This window comes from Etheostoma spectabile, chromosome 20 (assembly GCF_008692095.1).
Source record: "Etheostoma spectabile isolate EspeVRDwgs_2016 chromosome 20, UIUC_Espe_1.0, whole genome shotgun sequence".
NCBI classification, from domain to species: Eukaryota; Metazoa; Chordata; class Actinopteri; order Perciformes; family Percidae; genus Etheostoma; species Etheostoma spectabile.
Window position 1 is genome coordinate 17,624,500 of NC_045752.1, and position 15,650 is coordinate 17,640,149.

The window sequence follows — 15,650 nt, forward strand, 5'->3', positions numbered from 1 at the left end:
TGGTCATCTGCCAGTTATTGTCACAAATAGGGCTCCTGAAAAGGCGGAATAATTGAAAATAGAAGTACAGCACTGAAATTAAGGAAATGGCATTTGTAGATCACCTTTAGTGTTTTCAAACGTATACAGTGTGTGGCATTATTGCATTAGGGAGTTGAATGGATGTCCCATTTAATTCTAAGCATTTTCCGTCACCTCAGATTACTCATATTGACTGTACTGTTGGCCCAGCTGGTTGTATTAACCTATATCTCACCCCTCGTTATGACTCAGTAATACGTGCCTCGTTCCATCTCATTTCCAAGCAGTGGATGCAGTGTGTGGGTTTTTGGGGTGGAGACGCCACTGGTTAAGTATATTGCAACACACTGCTCTTGTGACTTGTTTTCAATTGCTACAGCTTCTTTTAGTTCTGGATTAGAGTGATTTATTGAAAGGCCATAGTAAAGTGTGATCTTTCAATAAAGTCAATAACTTTAAAATTGTGGCCCTATAACTGAAACTGGTGTTAGTGTTGGGGAATTGCAGCCACTGTTTCAGCATCAATTATTATTACTAACTACATTATTGTTAATTTGGAGGAACCTCTGCATTATTTTCACTTGTGTTTTGGGTTTCCACGTCAACATTTGTACATGCTTTAATAATCAAAAAACTCAATTTTTCATATTTTACAGCCCCCTTCCCCCCAAAACCCTGTCTGCTCCGATTGGTCAGCGTTTACGGGGTCTTCGGCATCTTTGCACCATCAATGCAGCCGAGGAATGACTGTAACGGCACTGTAGCGGCCCTTTCTACCTACCTATACATAGTGACATCACAACTGTACAGAAGTCCCGACGGCTCGTTTGAGGGGAACGGTTTTCTGAACACGTTCTGTGTGCGTTTCTCTGTGCATCGAGCGTTTTGAGATTTTCACAGTATTGATATAGCACCTCAACCTGCTTTGTAATCAAAACAGCAATCTCACTATTCACAATATGTGACCTTAAAGAGTGAAAACTATACATGTGAACCACTCAACACTTTAATGTCCATGACCTAAATCTGAATTCAGAAGATTACTTTATAGAACTAATGTTTGGTCTATGATGTGTTTAATTCTACAGACAGTGTGGCTGCATTCACTAACCAATTAACTTGGGAACGTTCTGGATAGATTATCATGTATTGCCACACCCATCATTCTAAAATACTTATGTGCTCCACACAAAGAGGTGTGCTCTTGTGTTTGCAAACACACCCCTTGCACAAAGCTTTTGTGACTGTGCCAACAGGGCAGTGTTTAGGTGTGTTTGGGTCCTGTACCAACATCTACTCTACTAACATGGTTACAGGTGACGCACGTGTGCTATGTAATCTTTCGCTTATTGTCCTCATGACAAAATCAAGCCCTTGCACGAGATACAACTGTTTGGTGACACAAAGTTGCCTATTTAATCATCTCAACATTTAAACATGAGCTAACAGTTTTTTGGAATGGAGAGTTCAAGGAAAAAGAGGTACATGCGATAGGTTAGATATTTCAGAAGACAACGTTAGGTCCTCTTGGACATGCGTGCCAATTGGGTTTTGGTGACTTGTGCTCACATGTTCTGTATTTTGAGGTGGAAGGGGCAGGGGCATCATGGCCCCTGGAGTACATCACATTTCTGCTCATCCCCTCCTCACTAACCGCAGCACCACCACATCATTAGGAACAATATCCTCAACTCTCTTTCTCAATCAGAACATTTCATGTCATGCAATGAGACGTTTAGGCAGCTGCCACCTTGACCCTGTGCTTTCCCGCCCTCAGGGTGTGATGATGTAAGTCTGTCAAACTTATGAAAAGGCTGGCACAAAAATAACATAATTCAGAATCTCAGACATTCATTCACTATATTCTGTTGTAGGACTTAAAGTAATATTTAACATGCAGTACTTGTCAATGCTTTGTGTTTCTGCTCTGTTCAAGGCTGTTGACATTGAACACAGAAGATACATTCTGTGCTGCTCTGTGATGATTGTCAAAATGTCTTACAGGGCATTGAAATGTATTTTTTGGGAGAATTTTAGCAATGCCATGCAAAGTGAGTGACATAAGACTCCTGAATAAAGAGCCCCTGTAGTGTAAATTGTGAAGAGGTTCGTTAATCTTTTTATTTGGAGCCATTATATGAGTATTTACTTTTTATATAAACCTGAATAGTAACAACTAATTGGGACATACAGAGCTGAATTGTAAGAATATTTGCAAGTTTGCAACATAACCTTGTAAAACATAACAAAATTATTATTATTATCGCCATAGCTTAAAAATATTCTTACTGCAATGATTTTAACAAGTGAAATCAAATTTCATCATTAATAATAATAATAATAAATTGAATTTGTATAGCGCTTTTCCCGAGCTCAAAGTCGCTTAACAGGGTAGAGACAGTGTTTATTTAAAAAAAAAAAAAAACAACTTAAGGATAGGCAGAACCGAAAAGATGGGTCTTCAGACAGGACTGAAAAATGGTGAGGGACTCAGAGATGCGGATCTCATGGGGGAGGGAGTTCCACAGCCTTGGAGCTGCCCTGGAAAAGGCTCGGTCCCCAAAACTGCAGAGCTTTGACTTGGGGACAATCATTAGTAGTCCAATTGCAAAAGATAGATCAAGGAGAAAAAGATACCTTATGGCCTTTTAGTTTTGGTCCAGTTCATGTTCACACTGACTTTTTACAAATGAATGAAAGAGCTCTCAACATGAACTTATACAGACTGAAAGGAAACTCATTGATTAGATAGTTGATAGTTGTGGTGATGTTCATCCTGCATCATCAGCGCATCATCAGGACCCACGTGGGGAAATCAAATTCCGGTGGCTGAGAGGTCATGCAGCTGTCGTATGTCACAAAGATCTCCCAAAGAAATAAGTAATCATGAAATCACTAACTGACTGCATGTTATGTATAGGGACAAACAGGTACACAGGACAAAAAAAGAGGTGTCTTGTACAAAAATATTCTGGAGGGATTACGCACATACATGTTACCATGGCTACAAAACTATTTACAAGAATACGCTACCGGTCAAAAGTTTAGGGTCACTTAGACATTTCCATTGCACTCCATAATAGACAGAATACCAGCTGAGATCAGTTGCATTTTTCTTTTTAACCAGGACAGCAATTTTCAGATTATATTATGTGCTTACATAATTGCAAAAGGGTTCTCCAATGTTTTCTCAGTTAGTTTTTCCAGATCAGATTAGTAAACACAATGTGCCTTTGGAACATTGGATAAATGGTTGCTGATAAAGGGTAATGTAGATATTGCATTAAAGATGAGCCACCCACTCAGATCAGCTGGTATTCTGTCTATAATGGAGTAGAATGGAAATTTGTAAGTGACCCCAAACGTTTGACCGGTAGTGTATACGCATCGCTTATACAGATCGCTTCCTAAACAGTTCACAATCAGCAGATAGATTTACTAGCAGTTTAGCTTTTGTAACCTTGTGGAAATCTTATTATTTATCATAATACCACCAGAGCCCACTTGGAAGTGGGCAGAGACACTTTTTTCGATCCGTCTCTGTCCGGTTGTTTAATTGACAACTTTCACACCAGCCTAAATGAACCATAGAAACCTAGAATAACGTTTGTTTTAACGGACCTAACAGATTAAGTGTGAAAGCACCCTGAGTTAGCCTTGATCAACAAGTAAAGAACCAGGGTTGCTCAAAATGCCCTACCTAAATTGAAGCCGCTGCCTAGTGTGTGTCCAGCATATGTACAGGGGCACTCAAAGCGTCTCGCCTGCAAGCTGGACATGTCTTTGCACAACAACCGTGCTGTCAGTCAAGTCACCCCATTACGTTGAGCATGACATTTAAAGTTGGGCGAAGAAGGCGGACAAAGTGCCCTTACCTCCTCCGTACTAGCCCTGCAGTAGAGCCCCTGTGTAGCATTTGCAGATGAGTGTGTTTGTGTGTGTTGTGACTTTGGCCAGACTTGGTCTGGCATAAGGACAGCTGTCACTTCTCCAACCTGTCACATGCGACACAGAGGAGATGCCAGAGGCCGGGGCATCGGGAGACACAAGGACGGACACAAGGAAAAGGGTCTGTGCGTTTATTTGTTTGTGTGTGCGTGCGTGTTCATGTACCGATGTGTCTGAATAAGTAAGGAGGATGGAAGACGCGGTGGCCACGTGAAAGGGTTTGACTCGGAGGCACCCTCTGACCTTGATGTCCATGCACACTTGTGCACACTCTTCACCCGCTTTCCTAAATTCAGTCCTTGAGCAGTTGAGTCACATTCCCCACGGCCATGTAGTAAATACTGCTTCAATGTCCAACTACCAACCCTGCAGGACCCCTCCTTGTCTTGCAGTCCTCTGACCAAGGCCATTTCAGTGCTCATTACTTACCAGTGAAGAAGTCTCTTCATTAAGGTCCTGCGAATAGCCTGTGGAGCAAAAGCTTTTTTAATGTTCTTTTTCTACTAACTCTTTACATAAGCAAGCAGCAGTTGCCCTCAAGTGTATTTGGTTAAAAGGGCTTAAGATGTGTGTATGTGTGCACAGAAACATTAAGGGCCATTTGGGGGCTTATATTTTATTACAGAGTGAAGCTCTTCTGTTTCAATTTAAATAATTGTTTCAAGGCACGCGTAAAAAGGTCAACGTTTGTTCTCATTAGGGTATCTTTTCTCAACTTCCTGTATAGATCTGCAAAGTTTTGGGAGAGGAACATGAAAGTTTTATTTTTTAAATGCCTCTAAATTACAACCTCACTGCAAGGATACCACTTCAGCACACTGTGTATTCCATAACCCAAACCAGCTGTTAAGTAAAGCATTTGTATTGCCCCTCTACACTTAAATTTACTTTAAACATGCCACTTGAGAAGCATGAAAACTTTTCTTCTCCAGATTGGCATCATGACATTTGAGCAGTGCCAGAGCTTCAGAGACAAACATCTTTGTATCGCTCTCAGTGAAAAAAGCTACAATATTTAGAAATGTATTTAAAAGAAGAAGAAAAAATGTTTCTCTTAGACTCCATTGAAACACTGAACTGTTTTATCACCCACAGTTTAGTCAAAGTTTCTCAATGACTCACTCACATTTCCACAAATGTAATAACTGCATTTGTCAGACCCCCAGACGGTCCACAGCTTTGGTCCAGACTGAAATATCTCAACAGCTATTGGATGGATTGCTGTGAAATATTGTGCAGGCATTCATAGTCCGCAGAGGAAGAAGCTTGGTGATCCCCAGACTTTTTTTCTTGCGCCACCATCAGGTTGACTTTTGTGCTTTTTAATGAAATGTATGTATGTACCTGTCACGCAGCCACGATGTCGTGTGCATTGTTGTGGACATATGGAGAAACTTTTTCTAATATAGAACGCTTGTGCGTCCACATTACCGGCAGCTAACAGACCGCAGCTTGTCCGAGCCTGTCTCCACCGCATCAATTAGTTTAGCTGTGAGGTTGTCAGCTGTGTGTGACTGGCCGGCTCTCTGTGTCCAGTCCTCAGTAAGATAGTGGCATGTGTCACCCAGCTGGCCAATGTGAGTACCTTTCAGTGAGAGCCACAGACTTCTTAGAAAAAAGAGCTTAATTTTGCATTAGCAAGTTTACTAGCATATATCCTATCTTTTATCCTATATACTATCTTTTATCATGCATCAAACCTTTCCTAATTACTTCTTAAATTTAGTAATACTGTTTTTAATTGACAACTTCATTATTTGATTATTGTCGGTTAACTGTCAAATGTTAAATTGTTAACGTCCTTATGGCAAACATGGCTGTTTTATGTCTACTGTAAGAACAGCCCCACAGAGCCGAGTGTGGCTGTTTAAATGATATTTCATTTCATGCTGATACACTGGTAAAAATTACTGGTGGTCAAACCTGGCTGACAGCCATGTATGTCATGTGTCATGCGTGTTACGTCCCAATTTTAAATAAAAGTGAGGTTGTGAAATGATCATGTCAAGTTTCATGTGTAGTTGTACTTAACTTAAACTAAAACTTAAATTTTGTATCTACATAGCTTCAGGTTCACTGCGCAGCACATTCATTTAGAATGGCAATAGCTAAAAGTTAAAGGGTCTGCCTGTAATTGTTGTTTGTTTGTTTGTTTCACTGATGCAATATGACTTGTGACAGCTCTTCGCTGTCTGCCGGGACGAGATGAGTCTGAGTCATTCAAGAAAAAAGGCTGTCCCTACAACGGCGCCCTTAGTCCGACCGAATCGAGGGATGGTCTGCGGAGCTGCCCTATGTTCCTCTTCTGGCCCTCTCTCTCATCTTCCTGTTGGTTCTCATCTGTCTGTTTACTCTGTCCCAGTCCAAAGGAAGCATCCATTAAATCACCTTTAAAGATGAGAACGGGACTTGACAGCTACAAACTGGAGCAAAACAATCTTTCCCCAAACCCCACGCCCACCCCAGCCCCACATCTCCATGCCTGTTCCTATCTGTCTTATATCGTCAGCGGCAGAAGCCGCGAGCGCTGCTGTGAGACAGAGAGCAGTTCTTGTTTACGGATGCACACTATATTGATGTGAGCTGATTCCATCAGGCAACACTTTTGGTTGCCACACACCCCGCTGTCTTTCACTGCCTCCCTTCTACTCTCTATTTCTTTACCCCCTAATGTATCTGCCACGACAAGGCAGCCTTTGTTGTGACTGTTGATATCTGCATGTGCTACAGTATAAAAGTCCTGTGGATTCAAGATCCGCTCGTTCCCGGCCCTTATATTTCCATTCCATACATTAATTTTATGTTGAATTGTTTTTTAATTATTATTTTTTCTTTCATTAAATTAAGTGGTTCAAAATCATTAGATCACATGCAGAGAAATTAATTCCACTCTACTTGGAAAGAAAATGTTCAGTGAAGGAATATCTTTTTCCGCCCACTCAGCCGTGTTTTTCTCCAACCAATGCTCAGTTTGGTTTTGTCATCAGCAGAGTGTGTGTAATTAGTTAATAAGCCTGATCACATTTGAGGCTGCCCTGCTGCAAACTGGTTGCACTGTGCCTCTGTCCATCATGTATGGTGGTTAGATTTCCTCTCACCACGGCGGGCAGCGATTATAACAAATGGATGAGTTCAAACCATCTGTAAGACATTTGATTAACGCTGCCAATCCTCTGTCTGGAGAGAGAGTCCAGAATGGTACTTGATGTGGAATTGCACTAATGACATTGCCTGAGAAGTAGCCCTGCTCTAGGAAAAACATCACACAATGAGAAATTAGAACCTCGGAGAGACAGACGAGGTTTGTAGCGAGCAGCTCCGGGTGGCCTCTGCCTCTATCTCACACATGATTTGATTGGTGCTCCCAGTCATCAGCTCAGCCGCAGCTGTTGAAGCTAATGTGGTGAGAAAGAAAACAGATGTTTCTTCTGGTGTCTTTCCTCTACTCCTCTTCATCTCCTTCAATATTTTGGGACTCGCACACTTGTTGTGTACACAGACGTGTATGATCCCCAGGTTGGGGTTTAAATCAAACCAGTATTCAATCTGAATAATTTGAGACCTCTTATCAAATCTAACATTAGGGTTTAACTTTAAGAATTTGAGATTCCATACGATATGTATGACCTTTTTAGAACTCGTATTGATTCGCCAACTGCTACAACAAAAAAGTACTGCAACATACAGTATAATTTATTTTATGGACAAGTGGCTACCTGAAAAAATCAGTATGCTTCAAACAATGTGCTCCCCCAAAGTGTTCCCCGCACACCAATTGAAATGGGCCGGCTAACTCCAACAATTTTTGTACCTTTCAAAAGTTAATAATCAAGTCATTAATCAGATGTAGGAAGTATCCATGTAAGAAGTATGCATGCAAAAGTATGCATGAAAACTTCTCTTTTAGTTTTTTTTTTTGTGTAAACAAACGAGTGCCAACACTATAAATGCTTTCAAGAAGATACAGTCCATAAGTAAGGACTATAAGTTTCCGATAAAAGGAATCCATCTCACCCTTTTTATGATGGTAAGCTTTGTTTCCTCGCCTTCAAGTGTTGCATTTCTTTTTTTTAGATTATTTTTTTTACATTTTTTGGCCTTTATTGACAGGACAGCTAAATACATGAAAGGGGTGAGAGAGGGGGAATGACATGCAGCAAAGGGCTGCGGGTTGGAGTCGAACCTGGGCTCATTATGTTGAGGAGTAAACCTCTATATATGGGTGCCCGCTCTTCCAACTGAGCTATCCGGGCGCCTAAGTGTTGCTTTTTTGAATGGGTACATCTTTGCCAAAAGCGAGACCTGAGTGTTGCATGACTGAAGTACTCTGTCCATTCAATCCACATCGTCTCTGACTCTGTCCTTAGAACCAGCAGTCTGTCAGCGGCAGGGCCCGAGGAGGCAAGGGGATAGTGGTCACTGAACCATCTTCAAGAGGCTTATATCAGGCTATTTAGGCTCCACAGGAAGAAATCAGCATTGTTTGTGTAATTCAATGATTGATCTTACCCCCCATCATCCAAAACTTTACAAAAAAAAACGCTTTCTATGCGGATTCACCTTTAAACATGTCGACATCGTTCAAACTGGTTCTTTTCATGGATACTAGGCCTGCACAATTCACGGAAAAATATGAATCACGATTTTTAGTTTAGAATTGATATCGCTATTTTCAGCCTTGATTTTTTTCTCCTGAGGTGTAATGTTTATTGCACACATGAACCATGAAAAACAAAACAAATTGGCAGTATCAAACATAGATTTTCTTTTGGCACATATAGCACATCACCACACGCCTGTAAACATAGAGGCTTCAATGAAGAGAAGGGAGAGCATTGCTCCGCTTGGGAACGCTTTACAACTTATTTTACACAGTCTACGTTTAAAACTCAGAAGAAAGTAGTAGTGTTTGTGATGCACTTGGCTAGATTATACTTTATTTATCCCACGACGGGGAAATTCTGTAGTAGTAAAATTAAATGAGAATCAAAGTCATTAAAAAAAAAAAAGTTGTGCAGGCATAAAGGATACCACAGCTTTGTTTATGTGAATGAGTCACAGCTTCATTCCAATGGTGTTTTCCCTATGGAAAGTGGATTAACTGAATAACATTACTGACCTGGCTTTGTCTTTTTTTTTAGGACACAGCGTTGGACCCTGGAGAGGATGTGGCCCTTCTCTCAGTGAGCTTTGAGGATGCTGAGGCTACCCAAGTCTTCCCAAAACTCTTCTTGTCCCCCAGCATTGAACAGTAAGCACATCACATTAATACATATGTTTTCTTTTGTGCCTTTTGATGCTGCGCATCGGAGTGTGAATGTGTATGAATGTTTATCTGATGAGCAGGTGGCACCTTGTACGGAAGCCCCGGCCACAGTGTATGAATGTGTGTGAATGGTGAATGTTTCCTGTAGATGTAAAAGCGCTTTGAGCAGTTGTTAAGACTGGAAAAGCGCTATATAAATACAGCACATTTACATTTTACATTTACATTTATGATTATTCATTAAAATGTATTATTTTGATGGAGATATTGATCTGTGTATGCAATCTGTGACACCACAACAGCATGATGGCAAATTTAAACAAGGTTGGGGCCCAAAGATCCTTAAAGTTAAAGCATAACTCTCGCCAAAATGCAACCTAGGGTCTTTTTGTGAATATACGCGAGTCAAACTTTCGTTTAAAAGCATAATTAGGGCGGAGCCACCACTTTTAAGATTTGCCGTGTTCTTGTTTTTTGGTCAAATGGCCTTTTGAATGGGAGAGCTAGCCTTAAAATAGCTATTTTTAAAACACTAAGAAGGCTCAACACATGAACTCTAGCATTGAGAACATTGTTTGTGTACACAGAGTTTACTAAAAAGAAAGGTTTTAAACAACTCACGTTAGCAGTTGTTGTTTCCGCTATCCGACATTCTCCCAGTCAGAAATAGGTGATCTTTGGATGTGAATGAATGGACTCCATAGGAGGAAATGTCATTCTTGTATAAGGCTCCTTTTTATATTGTGTTTCACTAACAACAAAACAACAAATTATCTGTGGATTTACATGGAACTAAGCTTTAGGAGCTTTCCATGTTTATTCTCCTTCCTTGACTATTTTTGACTGGCAACAGCTACAGTGAGTTGTTCAAAACCTTTCTTTTTAGTAATCTCTGTGTGCACAATGTTCTCAATGCTAGAATTCATGTGTCGAGCCTTCTTAGTGTTTTAAAAATAGCTATTTTGAGGCTAGCATATAAGTGCCCTTAGCCCTCCTATTCATAAGGCCATTTGACCAAAAAACGAGAATGCGGTAAATCTTAAAAGTGGCCCTTTCGTCCTAAATATGCATTTTGGCAAGAATTGCGCTTTAAACAATGAGTGGGAATCAACTGGATTTACCCTCATGTAAACAGAGATTATCAACATATATTCTCTATAAATAATGAATGAGAGTTTGATGTTATAGACTCATATGGTTGTTTTACCATTTCCATTTAAATGACCTTTGTTTTGTGATGACGGTACAATCAGTTGTGTACTATATCGTTGCATTTCCGACAAGTACTGCATTAAGGCACAGACTAGAGTCTTGCCACCACGTATTAACTATAAACATTGTATTTACCAGCCAGGATTACTTGTCCTTATATCAGACGGCTTTCTACAGTATAAGGGAACAATGGCAAAGACTCCCGAGTGTGTCGTAGTAACTAATAAAGAACAAAATACCTTTTGAATCCCAGGGAGGGGAATAGAAGGTCAGCAAAAGGAGATGTGGTCCCAGTTGCTTCTGATTTCGAGAATGCACGAGGTAGTTGACTGATAAGTGTGAGTGTGCTGTGAATGTAGCGACATATTATGTCATTGTGAATAATCCCGCATCCCATTGTCTGGACTCATCGGTTTGTTCCTCAAAAACAACAAGGGAACAAAAAAATGAGATGGATGACACACAGCTTCTGAGCTAGGGTTGACTGGATGTCTGCAGACATCTGGGGCGTTAACAGTACAGAGTGTGTGTGTGTGTGTGTGTGTGTGTGTGTGTGTGTGTGTGTGTGGTGTGTGTGTGTGTGTGTACGTGTGTACGTGTGTACGTGTGTGTATACGTGTTTGTGTACGTGTGTACACAGGCTTGTGTGGAATCTTAATGTGGTCTGGGCCCTGCTGTGTGAGTGGGCACTTCAGCAGTGTGCATATTCTCTTTGTTCAAATCCATTTCTTTTCTTACTGATTTAGTGTGTGTGTGTGCATTTGTCAGTTACATTTGGGTGTGTGTGTTGAATGCGTGCTGCTGTGGGTTTTATATCCAAAATGTATGTGTCTTCTTTTTATGTGTTGTGGCGTGACACCAGTATTTGAATATGCTGTGCTATCAACACAAAGTCTCTGTAGGTGTGGATTCAGATGTGTGTGTGTGTGTGTGTGTGGTGTGTGTGTGTGGTGTGTGGGGTGTGTGTGTGTGTGGTGTGTGTGTGTTGTGTTTGTGTGTGTGTGTGGTGGACTGAGAGAGAGAGCCAGGTATGGGCCCACTCCAACCTCAGGGCCCACGGTCTGGGCTTTCGTGCTCGAATAATCTCAGGCTGATGTTTATTTACAAGCACACGCCCCGTCGCCACAGGTTGAGACCTTGCCCCCCCCCCCACCCCATCACACACACACACACACTCTTTCTCGCTCGCTCTCGTCCTCCTGTCTCACCATGTTCCTATTTCATCCTCATCTTCCATGCTCCTCTTTGGCTCCTCTGTTTTGTCCTTCTCTACGGTTGTTTTTTTATTTTTTACAATAATCAAATCCTTCCTCCCCTCTTCTCCTGCCATTTTTGCGCATTATCTCTTTCTCTCATTTACCGTGTATATCCACTTATCTTTCAGTCCCTAGCACAATCGGTAAAGCAGCTACATGCACACACACAGACACTTCTGCTTTCCAATATGTAAAAATTGATGTGACAGGACCTTATCCCCATGCAGCAACTGCAACAAAATACCATAATTACACCGCACAAAACAAAGGTCACCAGCGTGTCCTACATAATCCTAATTGTTTCCTGTTTTGTGTATGTGTAAAAGCATACCTAGGCAATATATGAGATGGGCTGCTATATCTGCTTTAATGGCGCGCTTCTACTAACCTCGGTGTAGCACAACCTCCAAGATGTTTCATCTATGTTTTTACTGGCACTGAATGCAAAGCTTTCAGTATGACTATATTATTCATATATTTGCTCTCTTTGGCTAACATGAACTGGGCATTGTTGGTCCTATTTATTGGCCATTCTTTGTCAATGAATGTGCTGTTTCAATGGACACCTTTTTGCATAGAAAAACCACTTGGTTGAAGAGGCTTTCTCCGAGACCACTATAATGGTGTTGAAATTGCAAAAATACTCCAGGGTTTAGATATGTGTGTTCATTGCATACAGCTGCATGTTTTATGATGGAGGTGTGTGTGTGTGTGTGTGTGTGTGTGTGTGTGTGTGTGTGTGTGTGTGTGTGTGTGTGTGTGTGTGTGTGTGTGTGTGTGTGTGTGTGTGTGTGTGTGTGTGTGTGTGTGTGTGTGTGTGTGTGTGTGTGTGAGAGAGACTGACCAGACTGAAGCTGTAGTGGTGTTACAGTAGAGAATCTCCTCGTCTGCCAGTTGCGTGAGGAGAACAGACAGAAGGAGGCTAAAGGCAGTAGAGCGGAGAGCAGGAAGTGGGGAAGCTACGGCGCAGGGGATGGAGAGGAGTGGTTGCTGGCGGAGCGGCAAGGGGGGTTAGATGGAGAAGAGGCTAAAAAAACAAACCCTCTAAGAAACAGCTCAGAATGCAGAGGCAGAGCCAAGTTCTCATTTACAACCCCTCTTCTCCTGCTTAATGTTGCCTCTTTGTCTTGAGATTTTTGCACATATGCATATCAAGGCTGTGTATGAATATGCTCTGCTACATGCTTTTGTGCACCTTTTTGTCAGCTGTGTGGGAGTGTGTTAATTCATGACCCAAGGCGAAAATATATGTCTTCTTTACTGTAGTTTGAAGACAAATGATTGCATGTGTGTGCGAGTTTGTGCATAAGCGCATTGGTATTGTATTCATTGTGGATGCTACTTAATTTAGCATGCAGATGTGTGCGAGCCAGCCTTTTGCTGTATGTGTGTCCATGTCCTTACTGACCCTTGTTAGTGTTTGGTTTGTGTTTGGCCGCCCATTGGCTCTTCATTGGCTCCAGTGAAGAGGAAAACTCATTTGTTGCCGTGTTCCTGCACATTCTCTGTTTTCCTAGCAAGCATTTAATCAACATTCGAGAGCTTCTGCATTAATCAATCTACTGCAAACGTTTACAATATCACATAATGCCAGAATGAAATTCACTTCAAAACAGATACGGAAATTGTTTAAATCAGTTCTCAGTTTATGAAATTGAGAATGTAGCAGCTGCCTGACAGCAACAGAAATTGGCTCAGCTTTGGTTTTTGGCACCCCTGGATTTCAGTGTTGGTACAGGCTGTCATCTCAGCTACATCTATTCAGTGTCAAAACGTTCTGAGGTTCTTTACTGTATGTCTGCAATCTTTCTGTCATTCCAGCTTTTCATCAATCATCCTGTCATTTCTTTGTCTATGCATTCATCCTCCAGCGTCCACACTTCCATTGTTCCGTTCCTTGCTCCCTTATCACTTATACTGCTGTTTTGTTATATACAGTTTGGTTTAATACACTTTTTCAACCTTCACTCTTTAACGTTAGAACTTCTGTCCTGGTTGATTTGGTGGCAACCATGGTTACCGACTGTGGTAACAGCAAGTGCAGATACTATAGCAAACACTCGTTGGGCAGCTACTTTGTCAGAAATGCAACAGAAGAGCAGCTGTTATATACGTTTACAGTGCCAAACAAAAGCATTTGTTTTAACCAGTAGGGCTGTCTACAGGCCACGCAAAGGTTCACTTTTCCCTCACACTAAATGCGTGGAACTGCAACCTGGAAGTATACAATACTTTTATATATATATTTTTAAGTCTTTTTTTATTAGTCTTTTACGCGTAACTACAATGACAAATGCCAAAACGCTGGTGACCTGCACCTACAAGCACATGAACACATCCTATGGAGACGTACACAGAAGACTAATGCCACACTCAGAGAGTGTTTGCAAAACGCGAGGCACACTGCACTGCCTTTCTTGTCTAAAACGCCCCGTTTCAATCAGTTGCAGGTTTGTAATTGTTGCTAGGTAACCACCGTATCACCCATCCTCAGCCAACTGTATTTTGCTGTGTAGTTAAATTACAATGTTTTGTTTTGTTTTTTACTCAAGTTTTTTTTCAACTCAAGGTTTTGAGCTACCTTGCACAGCAGGATTCTCGCAATTTCACAAATCATACTAAAATCCACCTAGTCAGGCTCCAAGTAATGCGTATGTGGCCGAACCACCCATCAGTATCCTGTGAGGAGCTACTGGAAGCTACAGACGTGGTTTACGTGGGTGTGACGGTTTGACCTAGTCGGACATGATTGACAGGTTGTTCATCCAATCACATGCCAGGCTGGTATTTTTTAAGTGCCTGTCCGCTCCCAAACAGTTTCGTTCCGGCAAGACAAAGCAAGGCGCTCGGCAACGCAAAAGCAGCGAGCAAAACGCTTCACGCTCATAGAAAACAAAAAGCCGCCCGAGGCTGCTAAACTGTCTCTATTTGATCAGGGCCTAACAATGCTTTTGCTACACTCCTATGTAAATATAGTGTTAAATGACCATTGTTTTGTTTTGTAGACACATTTTTGATGAAGGACCACAGTCAGCGGTAACCCCGGTGACAAACACATTATGTTTCCTTGTTTAAATTAGTTGTCATTATATAAAATGGTTAATCCAGCTGTGAACAACTACAGACATCAGCTTTGTTTTGGCAACACGTTATTTCAGTGTTGGTACAGGCTGTCATATCAATCTGTTCAGTGACAAAATGTCCTGGGGTTCTTTCTGTCTGCAATTTCTCCGTGCACCTGTCTTTCCATCATCATATGATTTTATCAATTGTTCTTTTGTTTGTTTATACTGCCTCCATTCTTCCATCCCTTGCTCCCTCGTCCTTCGCTGCTGTCCTGTCTATCTCGTTTTGTTTTTTGTTTTGTTTTTTTTAAATTCACTTTTTCTAGTTTTTAACTCTTGTCTCCTCGGTCGTATTTCTTGCCCCTCAACACACACACTCCCATGTTTCTCATGTCTGCCGCCTGTCTCTTTTCACGCCATCTTTCTCCATTTTTCTATCACTCTCTCTCCTCTGCTGATCCCTCTGGCTGATCCTCAAAGGGAACCGAGAGAGTGAGTGGGACTTAAAAGAGAGAGAAGAGCTGTGCTCTACCCAGCAAGGTCGTCCCTCGCTCGACTGAAACGCAGCGAGGGAAAAAAAAAAAACACACGGGAGAAGAGAGCTTTTCCCTCACTCTCCTTTTCTCTTTCCTCCACCTCTCTTCTCTTTCATCACTCCTGAGTTGTTTGATATCTCACTTTTACTCTCCTTCAGCAGGGGCTCGGGTATAAGGGCTCTGAACGCAAACTCGTAAGCCCCCTGAGCTACAGTGTTATACCTCTATTTCTATTCCCTCTTCCTCTCTCTTTCTTGCTCTCTCTGTTACTTCTTCTTTCCTTGTCTTCAACAGACCATCGCTGTAATGTTTTCTGCCTTACAGAGCGGCAATGGGGGGGGGGGGG

At 41.6% G+C, this 15,650-nt stretch overlaps 1 protein-coding gene and 1 long non-coding RNA gene across 2 annotated transcripts in view; one reads left to right on the forward strand and one right to left on the reverse strand.

Moving 5' to 3' along the window:
• The window catches only part of babam2 (BRISC and BRCA1 A complex member 2), a 79,159-nt gene that overhangs the window by 38,775 nt on the left and 24,734 nt on the right, over nucleotides 1-15,650 (forward strand). The window contains 1 exon segment of the mRNA XM_032501322.1: nucleotides 9,111-9,220. Coding sequence (XP_032357213.1) covers nucleotides 9,111-9,220 — 110 coding nt within the window.
• LOC116670691 (uncharacterized) overlaps nucleotides 1-15,650 on the reverse strand; it is a 25,577-nt gene that overhangs the window by 6,886 nt on the left and 3,041 nt on the right. The gene's annotated exons all lie outside the window — the stretch shown is intronic.